Source organism: Miniopterus schreibersii, assembly GCF_964146895.1.
Source record: "Miniopterus schreibersii genome assembly, chromosome: 3".
NCBI classification, from domain to species: Eukaryota; Metazoa; Chordata; class Mammalia; order Chiroptera; family Miniopteridae; genus Miniopterus; species Miniopterus schreibersii.
Genome location: NC_138103.1, coordinates 97567262 through 97591890, shown reverse-complemented (window position 1 = coordinate 97591890; position 24629 = coordinate 97567262). Strand labels below are relative to the sequence as shown.

The 24629-nt window shown below is 33.6% G+C and overlaps 1 protein-coding gene across 6 annotated transcripts in view; it reads left to right on the top strand.

The window, feature by feature from the left end:
• Nucleotides 1-24629, top strand: part of RICTOR (RPTOR independent companion of MTOR complex 2) — an 89082-nt gene that overhangs the window by 59582 nt on the left and 4871 nt on the right. For 3 of the 6 annotated variants that reach the window (XM_081131301.1, XM_081131306.1, XM_081131304.1), the window contains 27 exons: nt 778-865; nt 1407-1497; nt 1610-1676; nt 1825-1905; nt 3644-3744; nt 3917-3967; nt 4905-5070; nt 5362-5463; nt 5591-5637; nt 7283-7418; nt 7800-7999; nt 8151-8277; nt 8647-8811; nt 8977-9053; nt 9268-9346; nt 10580-10689; nt 11137-11224; nt 12553-12645; nt 13010-13116; nt 13681-13910; nt 15820-16828; nt 17114-17185; nt 20389-20566; nt 21342-21426; nt 22192-22425; nt 23439-23594; nt 23915-24038. In XM_081131301.1, the coding sequence (XP_080987427.1) occupies nt 778-865; nt 1407-1497; nt 1610-1676; nt 1825-1905; nt 3644-3744; nt 3917-3967; nt 4905-5070; nt 5362-5463; nt 5591-5637; nt 7283-7418; nt 7800-7999; nt 8151-8277; nt 8647-8811; nt 8977-9053; nt 9268-9346; nt 10580-10689; nt 11137-11224; nt 12553-12645; nt 13010-13116; nt 13681-13910; nt 15820-16828; nt 17114-17185; nt 20389-20566; nt 21342-21426; nt 22192-22425; nt 23439-23594; nt 23915-24038 (4064 nt within the window). The remainder of the gene's footprint in view (nt 1-777; nt 866-1406; nt 1498-1609; nt 1677-1824; nt 1906-3643; nt 3745-3916; nt 3968-4904; nt 5071-5361; nt 5464-5590; nt 5638-7282; nt 7419-7799; nt 8000-8150; nt 8278-8646; nt 8812-8976; nt 9054-9267; nt 9347-10579; nt 10690-11136; nt 11225-12552; nt 12646-13009; nt 13117-13680; nt 13911-15819; nt 16829-17113; nt 17186-20388; nt 20567-21341; nt 21427-22191; nt 22426-23438; nt 23595-23914; nt 24039-24629) is intronic. The other 3 variants (XM_081131302.1, XM_081131303.1, XM_081131305.1) reach the window with 3 other exon arrangements.

Below are 24629 nucleotides of genomic sequence, written 5' to 3'. Positions count from 1 at the left end.
CTGGTACTTATGTATCTTCTGCCTTTTAACTTACGGTTTTATAATATGAGTGGTTTTGATTAAAATTGGGTTGTTAATATGTATATGCTTATTTATTAGATATATTTCTAAATTATTAGCATATAGGAATTTGTATTAGATAGCTAAAACAAATTGAAATTGGAGGGAGGAAAATTAACTTTTCCCCTTGAACTTTATTTTAATTTGTTCAAAGGATTAAAATTTTTCCCTTTCATGTTTCTTGTTTAAATGAATCAAACTTGGAGTTGAAAAATATTATTAGAAAATATTCGCCAGGGGTGCCTCACTTAAAATGTGAACTGAAAAGCATTTATACCATGGAAATGGAAGGATACGGTTATAGGTGGAAATATCCAGAAGCTGGCAACTAGAGGTTGGGGCAATTCAGTTGACTTCCTTCACAGCAGATGATGAAGGAACATGGTTCTTTGGAGTCTCGCTGATTGATTGAGATTTGACTCCTAGTTTTATTTAGAGTTCCATGACCTTGGGCACATTATTTTTAATCTTCAAACCTATATCTTCATGTGTATAGTTAGTGGGGTTACTAAAGATTTATTGAAGAGATTAAATTGTGTATTTAGTAAGCATTTAGTAGTTATTTTTTATCTAATATAGGCCTGATAACAGTAGTTTTCTGAAATATATTCTGTTTCTTACCAGTTTTTTGTTTTGTGAAAGGACATTAAAAACATTTTTAAGCAAAGATTTTTTTTTCCATAAAAGTAAATGAACTGTGTTTATTTGCACTTGCAGCGAGGTCTGCTTGAAGTACTTTATGATATATTTCGTCTTCCTCTGCCTGTTGTGACTGAAGAGTTCATAGAAGCGCTGCTCAGTGTAGGTAAGTATTGAAGTACAGCTGTATCTATTCAAATGTTGTTACTTTTAAAGTGGTGTACCTAATGGAGACAGTCCCTCAAAGAAAAAAGACTAAACTAAATATTAAATCTAATTGACTTTTTTTTATTGCATCACACTGGCATGAAATTAATGTAAAAATAAAACCTCTAATAAATTTATAAAAATAAGAAATTTTTAATTTCTTCTCTGTCATCCTAGCTCTTCAAATGAGCAGTGAAATTAATAGCAAGATGGACCAAGAAAGGAAGAGGAGACAATAAGAAACCTATATAATTCTCAAATTTTGTGTCTAATTCCTGTCTTATTTTATTTTAGCCTAATGACCCCAGAGTCCCAAAATAAAGTTAGATTTGTGTACATTTACATAAATCATTTTTTTCTGTATGTCTTTGAAACTTTTTTTCTAACCAACATTTAAAAAGATTATTTATAGCCTGGCTAGCTGGTAGTTACATACACTTATCTGAAGTGTTTCAGTAACATCTAATTTTCTCTTAACTACCTAATTTTAACTATTTTAGATCCAGGTAGATTCCAAGACAGTTGGAGGCTTTCCGATGGCTTTGTGGCAGCCGAGGCAAAGACTATCCTTCCTCATCGTGCCAGATCCAGGTAGAATTTAGATAGAGAAATGGTTCAAATTTATTACCACTACTGTTTTTATGTTAAATAATGGAATATGTGGAATATTAGTGAAACTGTTTCTGTGCCATGTTTATTACAGGCCAGACCTCATGGATAATTATTTGGCACTGATACTCTCCGCATTTATTCGTAATGGACTTCTAGAGGTAAGACTAATAAACATTATTTTATTTACTTTCTTTTTATTTATTTATTTTAGCTAACAAAATTCTTTCAGAGCAGCGTACATATAATGCACAAATACGTTCATGTATACTATTTTGTAACTACGGTATTTTATTTTTATTTTTAAAGGGTTTGGTTGAAGTGATAACAAACAGCGATGACCATATCTCAGTTAGAGCTACCATCCTTTTAGGAGAGCTTTTACATATGGTAAGCTTTTACATATTAATGATGTGTTTCATATTATTAATATTTTAATTTATGAAACAGGTTATTTTAATTAACAATGTTACTTTGTATTATCTCAAAGAATAAACACATATTTTTGGATAGATATCTTTGTATTACAAAGAGCCCTTGATGTCTTGTATCTTGATACATACACACACACACACACATAAAAATAAAAAAATAGGCTAGTTTCAGAAATGAAACAAATATAAAAAATACAAAGTACCAAATACTGATTTTACAGTAAATTTTAATGTTAACAATTTGAGTCCCATAAATCTTAGTCTCTCTTAGACTTTCTACCTACAAAGCAAGGAATTATAAAACTGTAGATATTACTTCAATCGGCTAGGAATGGAATGTGGTAGTCAGTACCTGAATTTTAGAAAACTTAGTGCAGAAGTTCTAAATATAACTGCCTTGTTTGAACATAGTCTCTCTGTAAACTTACAGGTTGAGGTTTGCAGGGTGAGAATCTTTTTCTTTTTTTTGCCATGGTATTGTGATATCAGTAACTTCTGGAAACAAGGAGCTAACCTTGTTTCACTTTCTGGAAAGTGATCTGACCATTCCTTACTCCCAGCAGATCAAGCAATGAGAGAACTTAGATTTTAAGATAGAAATTCATATTTGTAAGTCACCTCTTAATAAAATACTAAATAAAAAGAACCATTTTGAACACATTAAGGAGAAGTAACTGAATGGCAAATCTTTCAAAATTATATTATGGTTTGCTGTTATTGGCAGAGTATTTTTTTTGTTTTTGTTGTTGTTTTAGCATGCTGTTCCCCAGTTGTTTGTTTGTTTGTTTATTTTCCACATAACAGCTGGGCTGTGTGAGTGAAATAAAGGGAATTAAGCAGAGGCTAGTGATAACTGTCTTATCAATGAATTATTTAGTCACTTGCTCTGTTTTCTTTCAGTCCATCTGTGAAAGAATTAAGTAATATTGCAGGTTCTCAAGTTTGATTATTTTTATTTTTAAGATATTTCCTGTAAGCATCTCAATATCCACAATTATTTGTTTTTATATGAAGGAACCACTTTTATAAATTTCATCTGTTCCTTTGGCCTATACACCAGAATTCTACGATTCTTTTGAAATATTAAAGCTGGTGATTTTGAGTAGTATAGTGGTGTTAGTTCATTGCTTATTATTCTTACATCATCTGGCTTCCACATTTGATTAATTTAATTATCTTCATTGATAAAAGCAGATTGAGTGGTAGAATTTTGTTTGGAAAGCAGGAGTTAGTAGGTTTCTTACTTTAAATATTGTCAGAATATGAGACTAACCTGTTTTGAGAAAGTGAATTTTAAAATTTATGTCAACTTATAAGTTATGGTATTGCATCTAGCATTTTAAATATTACTTTTAATGTAACATTATAGCTCTGGATCTGAGTTTTGATACATTGTTTTTTGAGATCATTTAAGAATTGAGTTTAATCTTGTACCACTTAAAATTATAATTAAGTGTTGCAAAAAAACATATGAAATTTATAGTTTTATTCATGTAATGCAAGTCTGTATTTGTTACATCTCCTCATTGAAAGTAGATAAGGTAAAACTTATAAAGAAATATGTATTGGAAAGTAAATGATTAAGTTAATTTCGTGAGTAAGACCTTAGAGTCTTTAGTATTATGTCTGTGGATATCCTAGAACATAAAATATTTCTGTTTCTCAACTCTCACAGAATTTGTGTTTAATTTTAGGCAAACACAATTCTTCCTCATTCACATAGCCATCATTTGCACTGCCTGCCAACCCTAATGAATATGGCTGCATCCTTTGATATCCCCAAGGAAAAGAGACTGTAAGTATCAGAGTTCTAGCAAAGTTTGTGCCTGGCACCTTTAATACCCACTTGGATAACCTACTCTCCTTTTTAAAAAGTAGTATATATAAGTTATGCTTAGAAATTCTTTTAGGGAAGCCTTCTAGATAAGAAGAAAATTAATAGTTTTATTTAATAATTTGTATTTTAGGCCACATGTTTTTGGACAAGGACATAGACTTTCTACCAGATCACTAAAAATGTGGGTTGTGAGTTTTTTGGACTATTCTATGTTTTGAGCAGCAATTCAAACTTTAAAAAAAATGTCTAATTTTAAATGAATAAAACACAAAGATTAACAGTGTATTCTTTTATATGTGGGTTAAAATTAATCTTGGAAATTAGTAACCCATATTATAGGCATTGAAATAAGCTATAATGTGAAGGAAATATTGCAAACAGAATTTATAAACAAAAGTATCATAATACAGCTATAGCTCTGCTGGAATTCCCATGCTAATAATAAAGGTGGAGGAGCTTGACTGGGAAGTGCTATTAGGAGTCTTTTCATTTGGTAAAGATTATGTCTAGACCAGGGGTGTCTCTTTTTTTCCAGTTATGACCAAAAAAATCTATATATTTAGACCTCTTATTTTTTTTGTCATGTCAGTGAAATGTAGTTCATTAGCTGTTCAGAACTATGGATTTGGTTAACAGTTATAATACATTCTCAAAAGTTTAGTTAGCTTTATTTAGAAGTACACATGGGCCTCACTATAGATAAATAATATTCTGTTTATTGATTTTAATTCTGCCAATGAAAATACTATTTAACAAACTGAAGTTGTATTATAAACTAAGAGCATTAGTGACCATCTTAGTGCTGACTCTAGGCTTACATTAGTAATGGCAGCTTTCAGCTTTTATTCTAGTAGTTTCATGATGGAAAAATATACTTTCCCAAAGCCTGATAGACAAACTTTTCTGGGTCAGATTATGCCCATGAATTTCTTCATACATTTCAGCAGTATTCTTGATTTTTTTTTTTCTTTGTGGTTTCAAATTTGATTAAATAATTTACTTTTTAGTAACTGTCTCTATCCTTGAATTTATATGTTTTAATAGAGTAATTTACCAAAGTGATCTCTTTAAAATTATGCTGGCTTGCTACAGTGTTAATTGAATTTTTTTCCAATTAGGCGAGCCAGTGCAGCCTTGAACTGTTTAAAACGCTTCCATGAAATGAAGAAACGAGGACCTAAGCCTTACAGCCTTCATTTAGATCACATTATTCAGAAAGCAATTGCAACACATCAGAAACGGGATCAGTATCTCAGAGTTCAGAAAGATATATTTGTTCTTAAGGTACTGATATGAAATAGCAATTTTTAACTTGGTTTCTGTAAGTATGCACATGCTTGGATTTTAGTATGCATATACCTGATTGACTTTTCAGTTTTATTCATGCATACGGATTTTCAGATGGCTTCCAACTTTTATAATGACTAGGCAGTTTAAAGCTGTGTTTTTAAAGTTAAAAAAATTGATAATCCATTATTAAATGAAAAATACTTTCTTGTTTTTAAAATTTAAGCTTGGTTTTCTGATGTGAGACAATTTTCCTTAATTTTCCTTATTACTTCCTGATGATTTTAGGATACAGAGGAAGCTCTTTTAATAAACCTTAGAGATAGCCAAGTCCTTCAACATAAAGAGAATCTCGAATGGAATTGGAATCTTATAGGGACCATTCTTAAGGTATATGACAAGATACTTCTTGGTGATGGCTTGATTGTCCTCATTTTATTATTCATTGTAATTCATCATAATTATATGTTTGGTAATTGGTAAATACATTTATAATATAAACATTATGTTTTTCTAGTGGCCAAATGTTAATCTAAGAAACTATAAAGATGAACAATTACACAGGTAAGAACTATTTTGTTTTTAAATGTAAAGAACTTAGCTTTGAATTATACCTAATATTTGCTAAAAGTAATAATTGGTGCTTTAAAGATGCATACAGACATTGTAATAGTTTTCTACACATACATACAGATGCTCCTTGACTTACGATGGGCTTACGTTCTTATAAACCCATCCTAAGTTGAAAGATGAAAATGCATGTAGTACACCTAACTTACTGAACATCAGAGCTTAGCCTACCTTAAACGTGTTCAGAACACAATATACGGAGAAGTCTGGCAACATAGTGCACTGTGGAATAATGGTTGTTTACCCTCATGATTATGTACCTACCTGGGAACTGCCACTGCCCAGCATCAGGAGAGAGTATTGTACCATGTATCACCGCCTGGGGGAAATTCAGAGTTCAAAATATAAAGTACAGTTTCTACTGAATGCATATCTTTCACACCATCATAAAGATGGAAAATTGTTAGTCGAGGACTATCTTTTTATACATTTTTATATATATGTAGTCATTTTATAACCAGTAAACATCAGTTAATTTTCTTTTTAGTTATTTACATTCTGGTTTTAGTTTTGTTACTCATGAAGTACTTGATATAAAAGTTTCTCAAATTGGGTGATATCAACGATGTAGTAATCTTAGCCCTAATATATGAGGATGGCATAATAAGGACATAGTGTTTCCCTCCCAAAATGATGGTCATTATTAACATTCCACTTTTACTTCTTTTTGCATCTCACTTTGGAGGGTTAGCCATTCTCCATCCTCTACACTCCCCTTAATCAAGTTAGTGCTCCACACCTTCCCCCAAATATACTCCTGTTCATAGCGCATACAGCTCTTCACGCTCCCGTGCTGTTCTTTAGTACCGCCTGTATTGTACTGCTCCTGAGGTAGGCGACCAGCCGCCAGTACTGATCTCCTTGGAGAAGTAAAGAGGACCTTTACATCATGTTTTTAATTGTATTTATCAACTCATGGTATTTAACTTAATATCTGTATTAAAATTTGAGAAATATATAGAATAAATAAATTACATTGGAGTGAAGAAGTAGAGCACTAACTTTTTATACTCCTTGAGAACAGAGATGATATCTCATTCAACTGTGTTTCTCCCACTTCTGTAACTGGCACATTTATTAGATCGGACTGTAGTGAATGAAATTAAGTTGAACTAAATTAAATGGAAGCTTAGAACATAATGTTGAAAACTATTAACATTGAAATGTCATAAATTATGTTCATTGCTCCATAAATTCAGTAACCTAAAATTTACCTGCAGCTTTTATACTTGGTGTTTTGCCTAACTGTGAAAAAAATGACAAAATCATAGTGTGATAACATGCTTACAATTACCTAGTATAAGATTATTTTATAGAACCATGGTGCATAGTTCTTCATAACATACAATAGAAGAAAACTTATGTCCAAGTACCTTTCTCATATTTATCCAGCCTTCTAGCTATGTTATATATTTGCATTTTTCCTGCTAGTGCCTTTCTTCTCCACAATTTCTTTCGGGCCATTTACCTCAGTGGTTTAGACATAAGACATTCAGAACATTATTGTTTCATAAGATATGGTTTAAGATTCTAAAATAATTGTTCGGTTTCTTTGCTGCTGATTTAATGTTGATCTTAGGTTTGTACGAAGACTACTTTATTTTTACAAGCCCAGCAGTAAGTTATATGCTAACCTGGACCTGGATTTTGCCAAGTCGAAGCAGCTTACAGTCGTGGGCTGCCAGTTTACAGAATTTCTTCTCGAGTCTGAAGAGGTAATAAACACTTTGAATATTTTCCAGGACAAATGTTTTTTGTTGAATTTGCTCCCTTTTATTTCTGAATATGCATAAACTATATTTAGAAACATGGGGAATGAGCACAGACCTAGATGTGAATCCTGCTAGTTTTGCAACTTTGGGCAAGTAATTTGCCTTCTAGAAGACCTGGTTTTCTCCTTATAAAATGGAAAATAACACCCTCTCCATGCAGCATTGTGTCTAATGGGATTAAAAACAACAGGTACTCAGTGATTGATAATCTGTATTAGTAACTTCATCATTACCATTACATTTTTTGGACTTGATTAAAGTTAATTTTTCTGGTTACAGGTACTAAGTGTTGTTCTAACAATATCACAATGTATTTGCTTTTAGGATGGGCAAGGATACTTAGAAGACCTAGTAAAGGATATTGTTCAGTGGCTCAATGCCTCATCTGGAATGAAACCTGAAAGAAGTCTTCAAAATAATGGTTTATTGACTACCCTCAGTCAACACTACTTTTTATTTATTGGAACACTTTCTTGCCACCCTCATGGAGTCAAAATGCTGGAAAAATGTAGCGTATTTCAATGGTGAGCATTCCTAGATTCTATTTTTTATTGGTCATTAAATGCTTTCTTTTAGAATGCCTGTTTATATTAGGAATTTAAAAATATTTGGTGAATTAACAAATTGATACAATAAATTCTAGTAACCTTCATTATTTTCTTTCTGGCTTTTTAGTCTCCTTAACCTTTGCTCCTTGAAAAACCAAGATCACTTGCTAAAACTGACTGTTTCTAGCTTGGACTATAGCAGAGATGGGTTGGCCAGAGTCATCCTTTCCAAAATCCTAACTGCAGCCACTGATGTGAGTATAGCAGGCAATAATACTCTGGGTTTTTTATAACCAGATAATTTATTATTTTATAGATTTTAGCCAAATAATATTAATTCTAAATTGTAACAATATGGGATAGAATTTGAGCTTACTATAAAATTTTAGTTCCTCCAAAGAACTCCCTGTAGTACTCATTTTTATTTAAAGGGAAAGAAGCAGCTAGATAGAAACAGAAGTATTTTATTTTTCTAGCCTCTAAAAAAATATTCATATGAAGGGCTAGATCATCAATTCCAATTTTTTGCCTGTTTCAAGTAGCAGAACTGTACCAAAATAAAGTTAAATAGGCTATTCGTGGTGAAGTTCGTGGGTTTTTAAAAATGTTACTTGTCTCTATAGGCCTGCAGGCTGTATGCAACAAAACATTTAAGAGTATTATTGAGAGCAAATGTTGAATTCTTCAATAATTGGGGAATTGAGTTACTAGTGACCCAGCTGCATGATAAAAACAAAACGATTTCTTCTGAAGCTCTTGATATCCTCGATGAAGCATGTGAAGACAAGGTGATGGTTCATTATTTTCTAATAAAATATATAGACGTCAATTTCTATGAAATATTCAGTTTTAATAGGAAACTGTGAAGTTATAATGTATATATTATAGGTGTTTTGAAAATAGAGAATTTACTATCTTTGTGCAATTGTTAATTTTTCTCATATTTATTTCAGGCCAATCTTCATGCTCTTATTCAGATGAAGCCGGCTTTATCCCACCTTGGGGACAAAGGTTTGCTTCTTCTCCTGAGGTAAACTTTTAACGTTTTCCTTGTAGCTCCGCGTTCTGTCATGTTCTCTCTGGCATGTGTCTTAAAGCTGGGTTCGGGCCTGAAAACGGTGCACCCTCAGGAGTTCAGCTGTAAAGTCTTTTAGCTCCTTAAACATATTTTTTGTTCGAGATATTTTAGCCTTAACGTTTTTTGTCAGATTCAGTGTTAAACTATTGATTGTTTTTATTTTCAGATTTCTCTCCATTCCAAAAGGGTTTTCCTATCTGAATGAAAGGGGCTATGTAGCAAAACAATTGGAAAAGTGGCACAAGGTAACTTTCTATTGAACAAGGTTCAATTTGTATGTTTTTATGTTGGGAGACAGATTTGTGAATTTGGAGGTTTTTATTATATCATCATTTTGAAACTAAAAATGTTGAATATTTAAATTTTATATGAAGTCCTCTCAGTTCTATATAATTTGTATTTGTATTTACCCTTTTTTAAACTACAGTTAGTGGATAGCGAACTATTGATATCGTGTATATTCGTGTATAGTGTATTGAAATTTAGATCACCTCATTCTCTTTAATACCTACATAGTGTGTTACTGTATGAATATACCTTAATTCTTTTAATCCTCACCCAAGATTATGTTTTCATTGATTTTAGAGAGAGAGGGAAACATCAATGTAAGAGGGAAACATTGATTGGTTGCCTCCTGTCCACACCCTGACTGGGGATCAAACCTGCGACTCTTTGGTGCTTGGGATAGTGCTCCAACCAACTGAGCGACACTGCCAGGGCTACCTTAATTTTTATAACCACTGTTGTATTAATGGGTTATTTCCCATTAATAGATTATTTCCAACATTTTAGTTTTGTAAACAATGTTTGCTAGATATTCTTGCATATATATCTTTTCATACTTTTGCAAGTATGTCTGTCGGATAAATGTCTAAAAGTTTAATTGTGGAGTCAAAACATATGTGAATTTAAATTTTTGATAAATACTGCCAAATTGCTTCTGAAGAGGTTCCACCAATTCCTTCTAAGCACTTGGAAGTGAAGATCTTTTGCAGTAAAGGTGGCAATGTGATTGACTAAATGTTTTCCATGTTTTAGTTGGAAACATTTTTTACTTTTGTCATCAGTGGGGAAAGAGAGATTATTTCTTACCAGAAGATACTAAAATGATAGAACTCAATTTCCTTTTAAAAATTTCTGGTGAATATCTTCAGTGTTTAATACTAAGAAGCTAGTTGTTTGTTTTTAATGAGGAAAGGGATTTAAATGAGATGAAAAACAAAATTATTAACTTACTTATATGGACCCCGCTGACTGAAAACCGGGGCAGGGCAGTATAAGCAGAAGTATTTTGGGTGTGCTAGAATGTTTACATTCACAGTGCTTGTTCTACTCTTTTTTTTTCCAAAAATTTCTTAAATTTCCTAAATAGATACTTATTTTTCTCATATTTATGCTCTAAGGTCTGCTAGGTACCTAACATAATATAAATTTAGTGACTTTATGATACTATATACAATTAAAACAATATCTTCTAGGAATATAATTCAAAATACGTTGACTTGATTGAGGAACAACTTAATGAAGCACTTACTACTTACCGGAAGCCAATTGATGGTGACAACTATGTTCGTCGGAGTAACCAAAGGTACCATCCAGTTAATAGAATAATTTCTTTCTGGTCCTCAAATATAAAATTTAAAACCATTTTGTAACAAATCATTCATTTCTAAAGTTTTCTGAGTACTTGGATATTCTATTTCTTATACTGACAAAGGAAAAATCTTCTTCGAGGATTGCTCAGAAATTCCAGAGGCATTCGTAGCAAACTGAGAATGCCCTTACAGATACGGCATTCACATACCCTCGGCGCTCTTGGTAGTCTCTCTCTAGTCTCAGCTCACTTGTTATCACTGTGAGACCAGAGAAACTTATTTTTCTAGAGAAATCCTTATGCCTTTCCACTTCCATATTTTTGTTTGTGCTGGCGAATTATATCTAATAATTCTGTTTAGTATTTTGTTACTAGTAAATGTTTTAATTAGCATATTTTAAATGAGCCAGTAGGTATTTCAGTCATCTTTATTATACCTAGATTACAGCGTCCTCATGTCTACCTGCCTGTACACCTTTATGGACAACTGGTACACCACAAAACAGGCTGTCATTTGTTGGAAGTACAGGTAAAGTATAATTTGCTTATTTTAAATAGCTTCAAAGTAGGAAAAAATCTTAATGTTGATAAAGTACTGTTTTTGCAAAAATTTCTCAAAAGCTTTAAGGTCAGTGGCATAATTGCTTTTAAGTACCCATCTTGTAACTGACTCAGGCAGTCTGTCTTGGTAATCCTTAGACATAGTACCAGCTTGCATGCATTTCCTTGATTTATGTGTCACGTTTTGCAAAGCTAATTTATTCCATAAAGTCTGTAACTCAGTGACGGTCTGAGTTCTTTCCTTTATAGTGTATTGGGGAAGTTCATCTTAGTAAAAACACACTAAAGAGCTGAGTTTTTTCATTCCTTTTATTGGGAAATTAAACTGAACCTGATACAGACTCAGTTATCTTTAGTGAGCAACAAACAAAAGTTTATGTTGCTGTTTGTTAGTACCTCACTGTTCTCGTATATTTCATGGAATGTAAAGGCTTAAGCAAGCAGTTGTTCTTTGAGTGTAGTATGCATGCCATGATATGGCTGTGAATATGTCTTACAACTGGGTGTTCAATAAATAGAACCTTTTTCTTATATTAGAAATAAATAGTTATGGAAGTATTTGCATGTATAATCTAGTAATTTAGTTCCTTTTCATATCAGTGTTCATCTCAGGAACAAAAATATTGCTTAGATATACTTTATAGTTTCAAATACGGGGTGGGCAAAATAGGGTTACAGTTGTATGTGAAACACAGTTTATTCTTGTATTACTATTTATTATTATATTTATTTGTATTACAACTGTTAACCTACTTTTGCCCACTCTTGTATTTCTGTATTATGTTATGAAGACTATTGGGGCACATATCTTCATACTAATTTTTTTAAAATTTACTAAAAATTTAAATGATTTGCTCAATGTGTCATTACCTATATAGTATTATAAAATATTGATATTAATATATTATTTTCTTTTTAAAGTAATGATAATTATGACTAATATTTTTGTAATATTAAGTATCAAGTACATTTTTAAACATTTTATATGAAATAATTCATTTAATCAAACCTTATGAGACAGTTGCTCTTACTATTCCTATTTTAGAGATTAGGAAATCAAGGCATGGGGAGATGAATAACTTCTTAAGGCCACATAGCTAATAAGTGCTAATCCTAAAATGTTAGCTGAGAGTGCATGCTGTTGCTTAAGAAATTTTACATAAAATTATTTTAGAATTTTAAATATGTAAAATTTACCGAAGGCAAACCTTAAATAGGTTTTCAGATGTAATAAGAAAATACATTAAAAACAATTGTTTCTTATGTGGTTTTTTCTTTTTCTTTTTTCTTTTCCAGAATATTATTGCAGAACTCTGTCACAATGTTCGTACGCCAGATTTGGATAAATGGGAAGAAATTAAAAAACTGAAAGCATCTCTTTGGGCCTTGGTTTGTAATAAATACTTCTAAAAGTATTACTTCACAATTTTTTGATTTTTCTGATTTTCCCATTAATAGTAAATAAAAGTTGTTTTATATGGAACTTGTTTTTAGGTTAATCATTTAAGACCAAGGTTGTTCTGGCTACTTTAAATATTATTTTTAAGCTAGAAAATAGGTGATTAAACTATTAGTTTTCTTACTAAGGCGAGTGGACCATTAGTTCCTAAAGTTTCTAATTTGAGGTTTATCTCACATTTTTGTCTCTCTCAGAGATGAGATTAAATTTTTTGGTTTTTCGGCTAGCGTTCCAAATCTCTTGAAAAAGTTACTCTTGAATTAGATTGAATATAAGTGGCTTCTTTTCTTTCAGGGAAATATTGGCTCGTCAAATTGGGGTCTCAATTTGCTGCAGGAAGAAAATGTGATTCCAGATATACTAAAACTTGCAAAACAGTGTGAGGTTCTTTCCATCAGAGGGTATGTTGTTTAACTCAGAAGTCTTTCTAGTGTATAATATATTGCTGTCCACAAGTGGGTGTAAGGGAAGAGCATTTTATAATTCAGAGTAATCCATTAGAACTGTTAATGCACTGAAAGTCCTAATGATAGAAGAGATTTTTAAATGTATTAAGTTAAACATCTTAGGGAGCTCCTTGTTTAATATTATTATTATATTTTTCTCATAATATTGAAGTTTACCTTGCAAATAAACAGTAAAGTGCAGTGTGTGCTTTAATATTCCAGTGGTCCAATAGTCCAAATATTCCAAATTTATCCCAGAAAAGCTATTATATGTTTTTTTCTAAAATTGTATTATGTTCTTATCATTTATTTCCTTGTAATTAATATTTTTATCAGGAAGGTTTTCATGTTATTTATTGCTTCTAATTTACCCATAAACATTTTTCCACAAGCTTAATAGTTTTTAGTGGCTTTTGAAGAAAAATCAAATGTACATTTAGCAAATTAATATTTTGTGATTGCTTTAAGAAATCTCAGTTTGGAATTGTAAACTGTCCTTACTACATCTTTTACATATAGGACCTGTGTGTATGTGCTCGGGCTCATAGCCAAAACCAAACAAGGCTGTGATATTCTAAAATGTCACAGCTGGGATGCTGTAAGGCACAGTCGCAAACATCTGTGGCCAGTGGTTCCCGATGATGTGGAACAGCTCTGTAACGAACTCTCATCTATCCCAAGCACCTTAAGTTTGAACTCAGAGTCAACCAGCTCTAGACATAACAGTGAGAGTGAGTCTGCGCCATCAAGTGAGTATCGAGACAGAGTCCTGTAAAGTTAGCCAAAATTAACATTTGTGTTTGTGACATCAAAACGTACATGTATTTGTTCCATTCCTAATTTACCTTTGTATAAGATAATTTGGAAGTAGTAGTAGCTTCTTGGAGAATGCATATCTTTTCTCAACAGAATGTATAGCTTCAACCTACATTGTCCTCTCCCCTTGCTTTCTAAATAGCCTTTGGAAAAATTCTACTTACAGAGTTAAATAATAAGCCACGTGCCAGAAGAACGGGTCTCCTTTTTTGCTCTTCATGTTTGATCTAATAAGTAAATGTTTATTTGCCTGCCTCCTTCACTTACATAGTTTTTTATTCATTTTTCAGATACAGAGATTGTTGGCTCAGGATATATTTGTTAAAAGATATATCCACATGTTCACTTTTGAAAGAAGAGCTAAATTTTAAAATTAAATAGTGAAACTGTTAAAAGATAGAGTATCAAAAATCAATTAAATAAAAAACGGTTTGTGATTTTTAAGCCCTGTGCTAAATGTTAGTAGGTGTATAAAATTTAAAGCAGGTTCTTGTTAAGAAGATAGTACAGCCTTTTTCAAACCATATTTCACCAGCTCTAAGATGCCATGAAGTGTGAGATGCACCAGTATTTTATGTACCAGTAAAAAAGAAAAAAAAAATGCTGCCTATTAAACCTGATTCTAGAGAGAGTCAGTGTGAAACATGAACATCTCAGAATTGGTAGCTTGTGAAATACAGTGCAATATGCAAGTGTATGTAGGGTTTATTCTGCCTTTCAAAATATATTTGAAGTAGTTTATTCAGTAGAAAAGTTAAAAATAGAAATAGAATAAAATCCCATAGATGTCATTAGGCACCTGGGTTAAATCTTTTATTAGAGTTAAGCACTGAATTTAGATGAGTTTCTTAGTACCTATGACTAATGGGAAATAAACATAATTGGTTTAAATATGAATGTAAAATGTTGTGACTTGATTATTTCTAAGTATAATTTGTTTAAGATTGTGAATTTTTAAGATTATAAGATTAATTTCTCCAGCCTATTGTGATTTGAAGAATAAACCACCTGAAATCTGTATCAACTAGGTGAACATTCATGGGCAAGTCTTTTTTTTCTCTCTCTTTAATTTTATTCTGAATAGTTGGAGATTTTGGAAACACACTGGAATAATGAAGAGAAACTTCATGTAAGCTGTGCCCTGAGCAGTCTCTAGCTTTTCTTTGGAAGTAACAGGAGAACCTCCTGACGACATAGTTTTATATCCTATTCAATTCCGAACTCTGAGTCTCAAGGAAGCTCTTCCCCCACCCCCACAGTACTTTTTAATTGAGTACAATTTTTTGTTATACAGATCTAATGAGGAGAATGAAATTCTTTTGGGGAGAGATTGTATTGGTTTCCTAGGGCTGTATTACAAAATAATTGTACTCAATTAAAAAATATTGTGTGGCTCAAAACAGAAGTTAATTCTCATTGTCCTGGAGGCTGGAAGTCTGAAATCAAGGTGTCATCAGGGCATGACCTCTCTGAAAGTCTGGGTAGAATCGTTACTGCCTCTTCCTAGCTTCTGGTGATAGCTGGCAAATCTTAGCTTGCAGCTGCCTCACTCCAGTTTCTGTGTTTGTACCTGTCTTCACAGTGTTCCCTCCTTATAAAGACGCCAGTCATACTGGATTGCGGGCCCACCCTACTCCAGTGACCTCATCTCAGCCAGTGACATCTATAACAGTCCTGTTAAGGAAACTCTTTTTGTGTGGCTCAGCAATTTAACCCTTCATTTTTGACAATGTTTACCTCATACAGCCGTTAAACAGAAATTTCCTGAACTATGTCACGATAGGTACCATGGTTTTGCTCGTCATTTTTATGTGCTGTTATTAATCAGTTCTTTGGTCACAGGTATGTTCATAATGGAGGACGACCGGTTTGGCAGCAGCTCCACAAGTACATTTTTCCTCGACATCAGTGAAGATGCAGAGCCAGCCTTTTATGATCGGCCTGGACCTGTAAAGGATAAAAATTCATTCCCTTTCTTTGCTTCTAGCAAACTTGTGAAGAATCGTATCTTAAATTCACTTACTTTGCCTAATAAAAAACATCGTAGCAGCAGTGATCCGAAAGGAGGGAAACTATCATCTGATAATAAGACAAGCAACAGGCGGATCAGAACACTTACGGAGCCCAGTGTTGACTTCAATCACAGTGATGATTTTACACCCATATCCACAGTACAGAAAACATTACAACTAGAAACTTCATTTGTTGGGAATAGGCACATTGAAGACACTGGTAGTACTCCAAGTATTGGAGAGAGTGACTTAAAATTCACCAAAAGTCTTGGTACAGAGAATCATAGAGAAAACACAAGCCGAGAGAGACTAGTTGTGGAAAGCTCAACGAGCTCACATATGAAGATACGTAGCCAAAGTTTTAATACAGACACTACAACAAGTGGCATAAGTTCAATGAGCTCAAGTCCTTCCCGTGAGACAGTAGGTGTAGATGCTACGACTGTGGACACAGACTGTGGAAGTATGAGTACTGTGGTAAGTACTAAAACCGTTAAGACGAGCCACTATTTGACACCGCAGACTAACCATCTCTCTCTCTCCAAGTCAAACTCGGTATCCCTGGTACCTCCGGGTTCTTCTCATACACTTCCCAGAAGAGCACAGTCCCTTAAAGCACCCTCTATCGCTACGATTAAAAGTCTAGCAGATTGTAACTTCAGTTACACAAGTTCTAGAGATGCCTTTGGCTACGCTACACTGAAAAGATTACAGCAGCAAAGAATGCATCCATCTCTATCTCATTCTGAAGCTTTGGCGTCCCCAGCAAAAGATGTGCTGTTTACTGATACCATCACCATGAAGGCCAACAGCTTTGAGTCCAGGTTAACACCAAGCAGGTGAGTATATGTATGTTTAAAAATGAACAGTAATGGTTGCATTTTAACAGACTTAAATGGAAAGCATTAGCTAGGTCTTACATCTACATGAAAGCCTCCAAACTGACCTATTATTGTTTAGTATGGTAGGCTGTAAGCTCCTAGTTACCCGATATGATTTGAAATGGATTCTTGCAGCTGCGAGGGGGGAAAAGAAACTCATTTAGGCCCTGCAAGTAAACATACGTACTTTGCAAGGACAAACAAGTCACAAGCTTTTTTTTATTTATTTCTCGCTTCTGCAAGGATCGATTTTAAAAAGAAGCATGTCGGGGGAATCAGGAGCTTAAGACCTACAATAACAAACAACTTTTTCAGGTAGGTCAATTTAAGGCTCCAAAAGTTGACCTCTTTTTTTAAAATAACTGAAAATTTCAGTGAAATTCTTTTTAGTTTAAATAGCTATTATTATTAAGGAAGAATCTAATGAACATTAAATGAATTACATGGTCTTCAGGATTCAGCAATACCAATTTGCCTGTGCTCAAGAACAGTTAGGGGATTTCTGTGTCGTATCTAAAGATTATAGCAAGCTGGTCACAGTAAACAATTTAGGTATGCAGTGTTAAATTTGATTGTTCCAAAAATTTCTTAATCTGTTTTTGTTGTTTGGCCAAATAGTTCTAAAATTTTTTTTAATTTTAGATTATTCGTTTACATTTATTTAGTATTTGTTAAGTACTGAGAATAGTGCCTGGCATATAGTAAGTATTCAATAAAAGTTAGCTATCATCATCATCAATAATAATTTTTTAATGTAATCCATTTGACTCTTATATAACCAAAATCTTAATCACATTAAGACATTATTAAGCTAACACATTTAGTAGATGGGGTTCCTGGTAGCAGATAATTATATCTCTTGTAGAATTTCATAAATTATGCAGTAATGTCTCATTTACCTGGAACACACACTGGCTTTGGCAACCTCATCAATTTAGAACAAAGCCAGACAAACCTCAACAGCTCACCAGTATAAATCTATGCAGTAAAGTTTATGAATTTTATTCAAAGGAGGTACCTCTGATCTGCCTTCAAAGTTTGTTAATATTTATTCTAATATCCTGGAGGTCCGTTTTTTAGGCCCATAGAAGCAGCAATTAGAAGTTTCTACTGGTAGGCACACTGGAACAGGAAAGGACAGCTGATAAAATTGGTAGCAGAGGAGGAAACTTTAATACTACGAGAATAGTATTAATTTTCAAATAATACTATTTGAAAATTCAAAGACCATGACAGCCTGGTAGCATTCAGCCAGGGGCAGTAAGGAGCATAGCACACCGAAATAAACAGCGCACCACCATCTTACAGCTCAGCAATAACCACAGCGCTGTTAACTCTGGACCATCTGGTTAGGGATATTGTATCTCATTGAAGCAGGCATTTCTATCCAAGTTGATTTATGCTTTATCCAAGCATAGATAAAAAGTTGTAGTGCTTAAATATTCAGAAGAATAAAGCAGAATGACATTTACCCCAAGTTGCTTGTTCTCTAACCACTCTGGGTTCTTAGGATCTTATTTCCTGTATTCTGTGTTAAAACGGGAGATTTGGAAATTTCCTAGAGTAAAATGCCAAATCATTGGCATTATAAAGAATGAATAGGTGTCTTAATTTCTTGGGAGTGAAAAAAGTAAAAGCAAGAAAAAACAGTCAAGAGAAACAGGCATGAAGTGAAGGCACAACAGAGCTTCCTGTCTATGAAGTCTTCCATTTACTCCTCAGACTGTATTGAGTACTTTGTACCAGGTTCCATGAGGAGAAAATTGTGTTGGTGCTAGTCTTCCTATTTCTGTTCTTTGGTTAGTTCTGAGAAAATGAAAACAATGGATAATAGCTACAAATTTACTTTAAAATAATGGTTTGGAATCCAGGCTGAGAAGATTTTTGTTTGTTAATTTTCTTATAAAATTAGAAGAGTAGGCATACTGATGATACCTGTGGTATAATGCGTAGCATGAATCCAGCCATCTTCAAAACTGTTTCTCACTGAGGGAATGCTTTGGAGCATAGCAGAAAAAACACTGAAGTGTAGGAATCTTTAGTCATGGGTTTTAATCCTGGCACTGAGCGAATGAACTTGGACAGAGTTCTGCACATTATGCTGTAATGTCTCATCTGCCTGGGATTCCACAGCTTTGCAAACCTTAGCAGTCAGAACAAAGCCAGGCAAACCTCTCGGTTGCTCACTGGTATAAATCTCTGTAGTAAAGTTCATGACTTTTTAAATATCTACACTTCATGTGCCTCCTGTAGTGGAGACTGGACTAGGTCAGAAGTTTGAAGCTTTTAAATGTTGCTTTTTAAGTAGAGAAACCCTTTCTTCACAAAAACATTTCTGTGAAAACCCAATGATATGTGGAAAGGAAAAAATGGAGCTACTCTGGTTGAAGTAGGGATTGAAAAGGCTAGTAATCCAATAATTCCTTCTGCCCACTCCAGTAGACCTTGAGCTTTATGGTGTTAGAGAGATATAACTACAATTTAAAAACCACTGACCTATTTTTTGAAATTATAAGTTTTAATTATGAGTAGTATTTAGTTGGAGATTAGTAGAGATTAAGAGTGGTTTTTGCTACAATTTTATTTATTTCTTACTCAAGGATATGTTTTTCATTTTTTCGAGAGAGAAAGGAAGGGAGCTGGGGGGTAGGGGAACATCGATCAGCTGCCTCCTGTACACGCCCCGACCAGGGATCGAACCTGCAGCCTGAGTATGTGCCCTGACCAGGAATCGAATGTACAGCCCTACAGTGCATGGGACAGTGCTCCCACCAACTAAGCCACACCCGCCATGGCACTATGATAATTTTAATAGCTACTGTTTATGAAGAATTTATTTTATATGCTTTACAAATAATTCTTTAATACCAGGCCTACATTATTACACTTTAAATGACTTGTGTTTCCAAATACCACTGTACATATGCTGTGGAACATTGAGTAGTACCTTGTGTATACAAAGCAGATGCTTAGTAAAATTTTAGCATTTCTGTTGCACTGAATAATAATCTGTCTGAGAAAGGTGTATTTTCGATCATCAGTAGGCCATACTTGTTTTGGAATCACTGGTAAGGAGTACATTGAGGAAATTTCACTGTTTCATGTAAGACTGTCTTATAATTACAAATGATACCATTTTTGCTACTTTATGTCTCTCTTCTGCAGTACATGAATCTTATGCTGATAAAGCATTGAAGTAATTACCATTCAAAGAATGATAAGAAATTATTCTTATTTTTCATAAAAAACAATACTAAAGAGAGTTATACATGGGGGACCATAGCAGTTGTTTTTGGTAACAGTCAACATTACTGATAACCTTTTGTACATCACTGTATAACAGCTAAATATTTTCAAGTGTTTCCATGTTCTTGGTAAATAAGATGGCCCTATTTAGTACTTAACTAGCTGCTTACCAACTACTTACCTTTTGTGAAAATATGAAAATAATTAAAATTTATTTATGATTAATATTACAAATCAAGAAACTAATGCAAGTGATTTTTATGGTATTATAGGTTCATGAAAGCTTTAAGTTATGCTTCATTAGATAAAGAAGATTTATTAAGTCCTATTAATCAAAATACTCTGCAGCGGTCCTCCTCAGTGAGGTCCATGGTGTCCAGTGCAACGTATGGGAGCTCAGATGACTATATTGGTCTTGCTCTTCCTGTAGACATCAATGATATATTCCAGGTATCCTAAATACTGTTGTTTTCTTGTGAGTTGGTTTCCTGTTGTCTCATGTTCTATAACTGCTTGCTAGAAATTACAGAGTGAATACTAATTTGGAGAAAGTGATTTTTAAGGCAGTTTAAAGAGATTTTATGAAAATTATTTCACCTTTCTCACCTATTACATATTCTTATTTAGTATCTCCAAGTCTCCAGAACAGCCTCCTCCCTTCTGATGCCTTAATTGTAACTCTGCATCTTGTTTGGTTTCCTTATCAGTAAATTCTCTGTAGAAATTTAGTGAATTCTTAGCCTTGCTTTTTAGTCACATTTCACTTGTTCCTTGTTGGCTTTTTTAAAATTGATATACAACTGACACATAACACTGGGTAAGCCTGGGGTGCACAATGCATTACTTGTTTTTTAAACCCTTGATCCTGTTTATCCCGAACAGGACAGCACGTGCTGTTCCTGTCATGTAAGGTGGCCCTGATCCCATGAGGTACTTACAGATCCCTATGTGGTAGATAGTACTAAAGAGTACACATGCTCTGAAGTCTAAAGACATTTTGGATAAATTCTAAAACAATTACTTTGATATCCATTTAAATCACCAAGAATAGATAAGGACTTGAAGAGTCTATGTCATTTTGTCAGGTTTTGGTAATTTAAGCTTCTTCAGTAAACTGTTTTTGTAGGTTCATGTGCTGTAGTAATTCCATTTCATTTGATTTTGCTGCTGTTCATAAAGTGGGTTTCTTCTTATAGCAGAACTTACCATGGTTTGTGTCTTTTAGGTAAAGGATATTCCTTATTTTCAGACTAAAAACATACCTCCACATGATGATCGAGGTGCGAGAGTGTTTGCTCATGAAGCAGGAGGTAATTCATGGTTTTGTTCTCGAGACTTTCCTTATATTAAAAAGAAAAACAATTTTTAAAGAAAATTTAAAAGAATGTTATTTTTGGTAAGATGACACTACAAATTCAGGTATACTTACTTTTGGATCATTTATAGCAAAATAATTGTTTGAGTCCATTTAAAATTAAAACACAATTTTTTGTGTGAGAGGGACTTAAAGTGTTTTTCCACCTAAGTACCCAGCCCCTAAAGTGACAAAAACTAGATCAGTTATTTCTGTTTTAAAAAATAATACATGAAAAATGTGTAACACTAGTCCTCATATGTCTACGAAATAGCCATTTGGGTGAAGGAGAGAGATGAAAATGTACCTGCACATTACATGATCTCTTGTTGTGGCCTGTAATGTTTTAATGAGCATGTGCATATTGGCCACAGGGTTAAAGCCTTATCATCTTGGTCATTGTTTTAAAGAAGGACCTCTTTGGACTCAGAATTATTACTTCTCTATGAAAATATTGAGGATAAGTGAAACGATGCCTTAATTGTACAATCTCAGTTTCCATTTTGTATCTAATAGGAACATATCTGCTGACTTTATATTATTTTCCTAATTAAAGCAAATTATTCTTTTCCCAGTTAAGGTTAGATTTTGAGTGATGAAAAGAGCTCTGGTTTTCTCCCTAGCTTCCCTCCTTTAAAATTCCATGTAGGTTAGTGTACCCTGAAAGAAATGCCATGGGTATGTCCTTATCAGACTGTGTGTTATGTTTACTTTTGCACAGGTGTTCCATCTGGAACTGGAGGTCTTGTGAAAAACTCCTTTCACTTGCTACGGCAGCAAATGAGTCTTACGGAAATAATGAACTCAATCCATTCAGATGCTTCTCTGTTTTTAGAGAGTACAGAAGACACTGGCCTACAGGAGCATACAGACGATAACTGCCTGTACTGTGTCTGTATCGAAATTCTGGGTTTTCAGCCCAGTAACCAATTGAGTGCAATATGTAGTCACTCAGGTGGGTGATTATGTAGATGAATCCACCTGTATTTGAATCTGCTTCAGTCACAGGTTGTCCCTCAGCCCTATCCAACATCCCTCATATGCCATTCTCACGCTTGGCTCAGTCACTCAGCATCTCCCTTCTGGAGTAGTGTTTCTGTCTCCATTTGTGGCCCCTTCTAGTTTTCTTTTATACTGTTGCCTGGGATTAATCTCTTGAAAGTTCTTTACTATCTGTTCATGCCTGGCATGCAAGGCTCTGTTTGTGGTCTGTCTGGTGTCTTTTTCACCATTCTCTCTCACAGTTGACATACCCTTACTGACTGGAAGGTTTTGAACAAGTTTTGCTCTTTTTCATCATTCTAGGCATAAAAGATGTGTTTTCCCTGCTGTTCGTCCCGCCCCCCCCCCCCCCCCCTCACACACATGCAAATTCATACACAAACACAGTGTTTAGCAAGTCTACCCTATCCTAAGTGTCAGGAGTACTTTATCTGAGTTAGATGCTGATGCTCCTCTCTCTCCACTCTCATAAATTCTGTTAGTCCAATTAGAGTAGTGATAAGCCAGGGGAGTATGATTCTTATATTGATAATTATTAAATGGGGAGAAAAGCAAGTCATAGAACAATACATATAGTATAATCCCACTTTACACCCAAAGAGCAAAAAAGATTAACTTATAGCAGCAAAAGATCCGAAATTATATACAGACTTGTAAACATATTTTTCTATGGAGAGTGGTATTAATTTGGGGATGGGAGTGATGGGAGCAAGGTAGATAAGGTGCTTTTCATTCTATATACAGCTTTATTTGAATTTTTAAATAAAATCTTATGTATACATATCTTGAGACTTTAACAAATTTCATTATTTGAGTAGTCTGAATTTACTTTGAAAATCATCATGGAAAATAATTGTTGGGAACTGAACAGAAACTAAAAGGAATCGTCTATGGTATATAGTGCAAACATAGGCATTAAGCCATTACCACCATACTTTAATTGAAATAACTGATTTTTTTCTTCAGACCTTCAAGACATTCCATATTCTGATTGGTGTGAGCAGACTCTCCATAATCCCTTAGAAGTGGTTCCCTCTAAATTCTCGGGGATTTCTGGATGTAGTGATGGCGTGTCTCAAGAAGGCTCAGCCAGCAGCACCAAAAGCACAGAATTGCTCCTGGGTAAGTTTTCACATTCAGATCCTGGCATTGTTATAAAATTAAGTTTGTTGTTCATAAATAATGTTAATTAAAGTTGTCTGAGAACTAGGACATCCATTTCAGTGAGACCTGTTTAGCCAACTATTACACTTAATTATATCAGCACCTATATGAACCCTCTTAGCTGCCTGCTTTTGTTAGAATTTTGTTCTCAAATGATCAGCAGAGCATGTGCAGTTGATTTCAGTTTTAAATCTTTAGGTAAAGTTTAACAACAAATTCCATGACTTATAATCATTTTCTATTGTGATATAGATAAAATATTTTAATCTTCTTTTCAGGTGTTAAAACAATTCCAGATGATACACCAATGTGCCGTATACTCCTTCGCAAAGAAGTTCTAAGATTAGTCATTAATTTGAGTAGTTCAGTTTCAACTAAATGTCATGAAACTGGGCTTTTAACGTAAGTTAATACTAAGCATGAGTATTCTTTGTTCTGCTTTTTATGGTGAAAAAGATGCTTGAAATATTTCAAAAGGTAGACTGATTAGCTTGCATCAGTAGTCCTTAGCATGGTATGTCTGTATGAGGTTAGATTTTCTTCATATACTCCAATAACATGTGGTAACGGAGTGAATGCAGAAGCAGGTATATGAATCCAGCTGTCTTCTGTTAAGCCAGACTTTAAAGAAATCTGTAAAAGTATAAAATAGTACTATTTTTTTTTTTTTAGTTTTGGAAAGTCTATTTTTTTATTAAAATATATGTATTTATGTTAACATGTATGTAATGGGTTTACTTTTTTAATGAATTAATATTTTGGAATTTTTTCTATTTTAATTTCTAATATGGTAATTATTTTTGTCTGTAACCCCCCAAAACATAAACTTTTGGGGGTTTTTGATAATTTTTAAGAAAGGGAATCCTGAGCCCAAAATGTTTGAGAAAAGCTGGCCTACATAAAAGCAAGTGATATTTTCTTAGATTAATTTCCCCTTCTTTTTCCTTCTTTTTCTTAATAAAATTTGCATAAATTTTATTGTTTTTCTGAATC